A 9,214-nucleotide genomic window follows, 5' to 3' on the forward strand; every position below is an offset into this window, starting at 1 on the left:
AACTGTGGCTTGTGTACTTGAGCGTCTCGCCGAAAAGCAATCGGTAGGCCGTAAGTACATGGGGTCAGCGCATGTACATATTTCATTGACTGAAAGTATTCGTCGAGGAGCGTTGTGCGACGTGCATATAAGTTATCATGCTGGATGTTCATTACTTGAGTCTTCGACCACTGTTTTAATAATTATGTATCTGATTTGCCCTATGGACAAATATGCAAGCAGACTTTTCATGTTTGTTTGAGTAATAGAAATAAGGTTCCCAAAATCATGCTATAAATAGAAAGGATTTCCGAAAGAAGATGTCATTCATTTGATGAGAAATAGAAAAATATAAAGTATTCTTATAACTCAAGCTGAAGCAGCTACTTTCGAAGTAACAGAAGGAAAAGCAGCAACCGAAGCGGGGATGTCAAAGTCAAAAAGAGGATTACTCAACACCTATTGACATCCAGTCTTTGGGTATCTCTCTATGTAACTCTTGCCGCTTGGTTACCATGACAGGCGTTTACAACCTCAACCATTTCAAGCTGAAATCAACTCAACGTACACAATCTCACAAAAACCCTTACCGGCACAGGCCACCTCACAAAAAAAACCCGTACAGGCGCACACCATGGATGGTTCTACCGTACCATAGATGGACAGCCACCGTCTGATCATAAATTACCTCTTGAAATAACATGCAAGTATCGATCAAGCGACATAGCCATCCCGATTTTTCACCATGGCATCCACTAGCTTGGACCATTTCGTGCGGAGGGTTATCAGCACCATCACGCTGGTCTGGCACGCCAGCCCCGTGATTAAGCCCAACCATAAACCCTACAAAAGGAGAAAGTGACATTTGTTTTTCAGAATTTGAGCTACATGTTTGCCACATTGCGCAATGGCAGCGTGGCGAGGCACGGGCTTATGTCTTGCTTACGTGGGTGTACAAGTTGAGCTTGAAGGCCAACAGGATGGCCACCGGCATGCCGGCCAAGTAGAACGCCACCAGGTTCGTCGTCGCCGCCAGGTGCTGCCATCCACAGCCCCGTGCCACCCCTGCCATGCGCCATTTTATTCATCAATTATGCAGAACCTCTTAGAAACAATGAAAAAAATCATGTTATGACAATGTAGCGCAGCCTTGAAATGCGCTATAGCGAAGGATTGTATACTGATTTTACTTAGTGAGACATTGCTCCAAACACCATGCCATGCTATTAGCAACACTAGAGCGTGCTATTTTTTCCATTACTTAGAATTATCAGCGCATCCCAATCCATGATTTTCTATCCGTGGTATGAAGTTATTTGTGCAGCGTGGGCTAGTGATCCTTGAAGAATGGTTTACATAGCCCACGATATTTCTCACCTGACAACACGCCCTGCGCGGAGTCCAGCACGATGGAGATCGTCAGGAGTGGGGTGATGCCTGCAAACTTTGCCACAATCACCGTGCTCTCCGTGAAGAGGCTGGCCCAGAGGTCATGGCCGACTATCAGCAGCAGAATAAACGAGAGGGCAAGGAACACTGACAGCTTCATCGTCACCATGACCGCATTCTTTGCTCTGTCCACGTTACCGGCCCCGATCTCATTTGACACCCTGGTGCTGAAAATGGTGCAAAAACGCGATATTAACCACCACAATTAAGTGAACCAAGAACCGGTTCTAGACAGCAACGACACACTAAGAACCTGGGACATGGACTCTGAAAAGGCCGGGGGACGTACCTCACAGCGGCACTGAACCCATAGGTGATCATGTAGGAAATGGCCTGCGTGCTTGCGCTGCATTTAGAAAAAAGTTGGTGCATCAAGTCCGATTGTTTGATAAATGATGCACGAGCAATAATTGTTTAGGGAGTTTCGTCAGTCCAGACCCGTACCATATGGCAATCAACGACGTGCTTGCAGTGGAATTCGGCAGTAGGCCGGCGATCAGCACGAGGAGCTCAATAGCCCAGTACTCCAAGCTGAATGGACTCAATAAATTTCAGGTTGCATCTGTCCAGACTCAAAACCAATTTGCAGGGGACAACATGTTTATATATACGCATGTTTGTTGACAAGTGTAAACGTACTAACCAGACCATGATGGCAGAGGGCATGGCGAGCTTGATTGTCGGCAACACATAGTTGAAGGCGTCGGTGGAGAAGCCCTTCCACGTCTCATCGAACTCCTTGGACCACATCACGTATGCGAGCAACATCAGGCACGAGACCCAGAACGTGGCTGAGATGGCCAATGAAGCGCCGGTGAGGCCCAATCCGACCACATTCACTAGCAGGTAGTTCACGGCGATGTGGAGCACAAACGGCACCATGGAGCAGACAACAAGTGGCACAACAATCGACTGTGTCTGCAGATACCGCAGCAGACACTGTAGGAAGGAGTAGGCGAACAGACCGGGCACCTGGTAACGGATGAACACCGCGGCGGCGTGGGACACCTCAGGTTCTTGATGCAGAAACAACAGAATTGGCTCCGTGAACAGCCAGACGATGGAGATGAGTACGGACACCACCGTTGACATGATGAGCGACGACTGCAGGTACAAGCCCAGCAAGCGGTACATCCGGGCACCATAGGCCTGTCCACACAGCGTCTCCATGGCGCCGCTCATGCCGGTCTGTAAGTTGCATCAGTTTCCCGAATCCATCAGTAATTAAGCATGCAGCATATATTATGGAAGGTTCTATGTGTCCATCAAATTCTTTCGATGCAACGCAACATTGCTCATTCCAAACCAACTTGTCAAATTACTTTTGTTCTTTTATTTTTTTCGAATTGTAAGGTGAAGGATCTAGGGTGAATCATATTGTCTTCTTTAACATGGATGGAACTGAAACAAAATGGCAACAGCTAAACGTATAACAAAGAGGAAATGTCGGAAAATTATAAAAAGTTGATGGAATGCTTACAGGGGCGGATGTAGTGTGGACATACTCGGAAGGTGGAGCGCCATATATGTGTATTATTACTATCCTCCTCTAGGACGGATGGAGTATGGACAGACTCGAAAGGTGGAATGCCATGGGCGGGAATGTCGGGGCGGCCAGTAGGCGGCCCCGCTCAATTTGGTCAGGTAGAGTGGAATGTGTTGAGCCATCAATCATTGTCGATCCTCGACCAGTGATGATGGCAACATGAAGTTTCGTTTACCAACCGATACATGTACATGCACACTAGTTCTATCAAGCTAGTATGTATAAGCATATGTTTTCTACACTCCTTGTGTTTTCATTTTACTACATTTGTGTCGTGTTTGTTTGTGAATGAGGGTGGCAGACTTCGGCGGACTGGGTCTGCTGGTTTCGTGACAGACAACGTGGGAGGTGTCCGCCATATTGAAAGGTTGATAGACAAAGGTAAGTTGCCTTGAAATTTTTGATATTGCAATATTTTATGTGGTTGAAAACGAATGTTGTATTCTCTAGGATGCAAATAATTTTTGAAGCCGTTTGGACTTGTTGTATTAGTACGTCCAACATCTGGTTTTTCTGTGTTAACACCGGATGTTGCCTATGTTACTGAAGTTTCTTATGAATTCCCGCATTGTGTTGGAGGCGCTGCATACATACAATAAATGTGTTGGGTGGGATTATTTTAAGAGCTGACACAACGAATTCATTGCTTGGTAAAATATTTTCATCCATTACCATCTATCATATACCATTTATTACCAATAATTAGTGACATGAAGGGAGGCGTTCGGGAACCACATGTCAAAAAAATGATAACCAGATTAATTCGGTTACTATTTTCTAGAAATAATTTTATCTCCAACTATTTAGCGGTGGATAGGGCTACTCCTGCGGAGCTGCCCGCCTGCCTAATTAGGACTGGAGCGAGGGCTAGGGTACTTCAAAGTGTGTTACACAAAAAAATTGCAAGTTGACACATAGTTTCTATTATATTTCTAAAAATGTATATATTTGTACGTAAAAACGAGTATGCTACAAATATGATACATATTATTTAAAAAATAGTATATATACTATCTAGATATTTTTATGTCCAACATGTGATTCATGGATAGTGGGTGTGCCCCTTTTTTCATGCGGGTGGATAGTGGGCGTGTGGAGATGAAAGAAGCAGGAGGATGCCCAATGATTTAGAAGATCCAGCTAAAAAAAATCAAGCGCGTGACGTATAGACAAGTCTTTAAGCATATCCGAACTTGTGGTGCCACTGTGCAAAGGTTGTGGCTGCTGGACGTACACGTGCGTATCGTTCAGACAAAATAGTGCCTACAGTTGGCGCCAACAAATATACAATGAATTTCAATTGTCCAGACTTGGCTAATTTATGGTCACTGACGACCATGTGCTGCATGGGCAAAGCATGGTTACATTCGTTGTAAATATCCCCTACAACAGTTTTAACTCCTAGAAAGATTTAGGAGCTTCAAAAACACACACCCTCTGTTAAAGTTACAGTTTATGTCCTATGTGTATCTTCAGATAGTCAATTTGATCGATGAAATGCGAGTTATATGTAATTAAACAGATATTATTAGAAACTTAGTTGTGTGGTAGAAACTTCTCTGTGTACATTGACCAGCATTGTTTACAAGTATGTGTGCAACGTACGATAAGATGAAGATATTTAACTGGGCAAATCTTTTCTACTTAATTAATCAATGAGGTAAATTTTTGGCCTTCATTTCAATAAAAAGAAAATGCAGATACGTTCATTGGGTAACAGAAACGAGATCTCTATGAGCAGGACCTACGTGGGGCGACATTCGATATACGATCGTAAATCAAGCATCCCCACACAGATATCTAGGGCGGTTCAATTAGATAAGCGTGATCAAAATTAAGAGGGTGCGATACCAGTACGTACAACAAAGGCGTAGCCGGTGACGGTGGCCCAGGAGTTGCCGAGCGTGGCGCCGGCGAGGTGGACGTTGCCGAGGTGGCCGGAGAACATCACGGACACAAGCGGGATGGCGTAGTAGGACATGTTGGTCAGGACCATCGGCAGCGCGAACTGTAGCTGCGCCCAGGCCTCCTCCGTGTCGATCAAGCGGCGCAGCCACGCCGGCGAGGGACGCTTTGCCTCGCGGCATTCGCCGAAGGGCTCGCCGGCGCCGAGCAGCGGAGCCGAGGACATGTCGCCGGCCGGCTCGCCAGATTAAATCGAGAGGGAAGGGGCTAGCTTAGTTTCGTGGTTGGTGGTGCTGGTCGCGATGGGAATGGCTGTGGTGGCCATCGACGAGTGTGATGCGGCGGCAATATATGGACGTATGTATGTGTGAGAGGAGCAGCAGCCATGACTTGCACGTTTCTCCCGACGTCCTGTAGCTAGCGCGTGGAACGCGCGGTGGTGGGCTTGGTGGATGCCAATCGGTCTAATTAGTGTGGTGTCTGTGACTCTCAAATTTACTTTTGGAGTTTGCTAAGCAGTGGATTTATTAAATGGATTGAGTAGATCTCATCTACTACGCGAAGGGAGTAAGGGCATCTTCAAGAAGGACCCTCAAACTTTCCTGGACGGTAGTGTCTGAACCACTTTGCTATCTAACAGAGATCCTTATGTCTGCTTAGCAGTTAGGACGTACGGATTTTGGTATCCAAGAGACAAACATGGAAGCTTTGCCGGAGTCCAGACATGCACCTTGAACAATCACATGCATGATCCCACTCTTCTCTCTTTTCTTCCAACCGCACATGCATGGTCTTTTCTCTCTCTCCTTCTAACTGAACAGTAAACCACAAATATCACATGACATGCATGGTCTTCACCTACTTTTTCTCCTTCCAACCGGATACTTTGTGAGTATTGGATGGCTCCCTCCCGCATCATGTTCATGAACCACGTGATAGAGGCTAAGGTGTCCCGATGTTTCGATGAGATGGTGGCTATCGTTTTCTGTGGGAGTTGACCTTGACGATCCGACTACGAACGTGTGAGACGTCGCGCCTTAGCAATCGCGAAACCAACTTCCGAGGGTTATTGACCACGCCGGAGCACGATCAACCTGACCACGAGGGTCTGTTTCCTGCGAGCAAACGAAGAGCAAGCAAGAAACTGAGATTGCAATCTGGATATTGCGAATATAAGATGAAAGCTTTATTGATCAAGGTGGGGTTCTGTGACGTCTTGGTCTGGTCGTTGGACACAAACGAAGTACGCGAAGTTGCAGCTATGGCGAACTTTTAATCTAAACAAAACCCAAAGTCTAAACGACGCCCTAAGGGCTGTATATATGGAGGAAGAGGGGGGGAATTTCGTGGCCCTTGAGGGTGGGGTCCGAAACCAACCCTAACTCTTGTTTCCCCACACATACGGACTCTAAAAATAGCCTATACTTAAGTATTTCGAAATTACATGGGCCTGGCCCATTAATAAGGTGACGCAGCACCTAGAATAGCCTATGGACGAATATTATGAAGTGGTCATCTTGTATATTTCGTTCAAGGCTTCATGCACTCCTTATGGCGGCTTCAAAGTCCTGAAATCATCACTTGTAACTCCGTTCTTGATCCCCTTGCGTATGCCATCAACTCCATGCGTGTTCTTGCTCCAATGTTCATTCTTCTCCAAGCTAGGCCCTTCATTTGTAAGCAAAACAAATGTATCCAATTTAGACAGCATCATAATCTCATGAACATTAGAATCATTACCGAGAAACGAAAGTACCTGGTAATTTAATTGGCGTGCGCGAGCTCTAGTAATTGGTGCAGTATATGTAACAGTAGGGGCTGTGGGTGTAACAATGGTATTGATGTCCTCATCATCCTCCCCTTCTTGAAATGAAGTCGTCCTCGACGGAAGCGCATCTTCCTCACCCAAATAAGGCTTCAAATCTGCAATGTTAAAAGTGGGACTAACCCCAAAATCTACAGGTAGCTCAAGTTTATATGCATTATCATTTATTTTCTCTAACACCTTAAAAGGACCATCAGCACGTGGCATTAGCTTTGATTTGCGCAGATTAGGAAATCTATCTTTACGCAAATGTAACCAAACAAGATCTCCAGGCGCAAACACAACATAAAAACAAACATATACCGGAGACATTTGTCAGTCAGCCTTGGAGATGCTCCAAGTGGACATCATAGGATTTTTCCTTCAATTTTTCGTTCTCATCTACTACGCGAAGGGAGTAAGGGCATTTTCAAGAAGGACCCTCAAACTTTCCTGGACGGTAGTGTCTGAACCACTTTGCTATCTAACAGAGATCCGTATGTCTGCTTAGCAGTTAGGACGTACGGATTTTGGTATCCAAGAGACAAACATGGAAGCTTTGCCGGAGTCCAGACATGCACCTTGAACAATCACATGCATGATCCCACTCTTCTCTCTTTTCTTCCAACCGCACATGCATGGTCTTTTCTCTCTCTCCTTCTAACTGAACAGTAAACCACAAATATTACATGACATGCATGGTCTTCACCTACTTTTTCTCCTTCCAACCGGATACTTTGTGAGTATTGGATGGCTCCCTCCCGCATCATGTTCATGAACCATGTCCCAACATAAAAACAAACGTATACCGGAGACATTTGTCAGTCAGCCTTGGAGATGCTCCAAGTGGACATCATAGGATTTTTCCTTCAGTTTTTCGTTCTCATCTACTACGCGAAGGGAGTAAGGGCATTTTCAAGAAGGACCCTCAAACTTTCCTGGACGGTAGTGTCTGAACCACTTTGCTATCTAACAGAGATCCGTATGTCTGCTTAGCAGTTAGGACGTACGGATTTTGGTATCCAAGAGACAAACATGGAAGCTTTGCCGGAGTCCAGACATGCACCTTGAACAATCACATGCATGATCCCACTCTTCTCTCTTTTCTTCCAACCGCACATGCATGGTCTTTTCTCTCTCTCCTTCTAACTGAACAGTAAACCACAAATATCACATGACATGCATGGTCTTCACCTACTTTTTCTCCTTCCAACCGGATACTTTGTGAGTATTGGATGGCTCCCTCCCGCATCATGTTCATGAACCACGTGATAGAGGCTAAGGTGTCCCGATGTTTCGATGAGATGGTGGCTATCGTTTTCTGTGGGAGTTGACCTTGACGATCCGACTACGAACGTGCGAGACATCGCGCCTTAGCAATCGCGAAACCAACTTCCGAGGGTTATTGACCACGCCGGAGCACGATCAACCTGACCACGAGGGTCTGTTTCCTGCGAGCAAACGAAGAGCAAGCAAGAAACTGAGATTGCAATCTGGATATTGCGAATATAAGATGAAAGCTTTATTGATCAAGGTGGGGTTCTGTGACGTCTTGGTCTGGTCGTTGGACACAAACGAAGTACGCGAAGTTGCAGCTATGGCGAACTTTTAATCTAAACAAAACCCAAAGTCTAAACGATGCCCTAAGGGCTGTATATATGGAGGAAGAGGGGGGGAATTTCGTGGCCCTTGAGGGTGGGGTCCGAAACCAACCCTAACTCTTGTTTCCCCACACATACGGACTCTAAAAATAGCCTATACTTAAGTATTTCGAAATTACATGGGCCTGGCCCATTAATAAGGTGACGCAGCACCTAGAATAGCCTATGGACGAATATTATGAAGTGGTCATCTTGTATATTTCGTTCAAGGCTTCATGCACTCCTTATGGCGGCTTCAAAGTCCTGAAATCATCACTTGTAACTCCGTTCTTGATCCCCTTGCGTATGCCATCAACTCCATGCGTGTTCTTGCTCCAATGTTCATTCTTCTCCAAGCTAGGCCCTTCATTTGTAAGCAAAACAAATGTATCCAATTTAGGCAGCATCATAATCTCATGAACATTAGAATCATTACCGAGAAACGAAAGTACCTGGTAATTTAATTGGCGTGCGCGAGCTCTAGTAATTGGTGCAGTATATGTAACAGTAGGGGCTGTGGGTGTAACAATGGTATTGATGTCCTCATCATCCTCCCCTTCTTGAAATGAAGTCGTCCTCGACGGAAGCGCATCTTCCTCACCCAAATAAGGCTTCAAATCTGCAATGTTAAAAGTGGGACTAACCCCAAAATCTACAGGTAGCTCAAGTTTATATGCATTATCATTTATTTTCTCTAACACCTTAAAAGGACCATCAGCACGTGGCATTAGCTTTGATTTGCGCAGATTAGGAAATCTATCTTTACGCAAATGTAACCAAACAAGATCTCCAGGCGCAAACACAACATGTTTTCTACCCTTATCTCCAGCAAGTTTATATTTAGCATTCATACGCTCAATGTTTTCCTTAGTTAACCCATGCATTTTAAAA

The 9,214-nt window shown here is 45.2% G+C and overlaps 1 protein-coding gene across 1 annotated transcript; it reads right to left on the minus strand.

Annotated features, from left to right (window-relative positions):
• Positions 1 to 321: 321 nt before the first annotated feature.
• Positions 322 to 5,224, minus strand: LOC125525010 (protein DETOXIFICATION 19-like). The gene is made up of 7 exons (XM_048690035.2): positions 4,836 to 5,224; positions 2,072 to 2,616; positions 1,873 to 1,959; positions 1,718 to 1,774; positions 1,357 to 1,595; positions 926 to 1,044; positions 322 to 822 (listed from the first exon to the last, which is right to left on the minus strand). Exons 1-7 carry the CDS (start codon positions 5,103 to 5,105, stop codon positions 694 to 696), a joined length of 1,446 nt encoding a protein of 481 aa, XP_048545992.1. The 5' UTR covers positions 5,106 to 5,224; the 3' UTR covers positions 322 to 693.
• Between the last annotated feature and the right edge of the window lie 3,990 nt (positions 5,225 to 9,214).

The sequence above is a fragment of the Triticum urartu genome, chromosome 1A (genome assembly GCF_056163025.1).
Source record: "Triticum urartu cultivar PI428250 chromosome 1A, HENAU_Tu73, whole genome shotgun sequence".
NCBI lineage: Eukaryota > Viridiplantae > Streptophyta > Magnoliopsida > Poales > Poaceae > Triticum > Triticum urartu.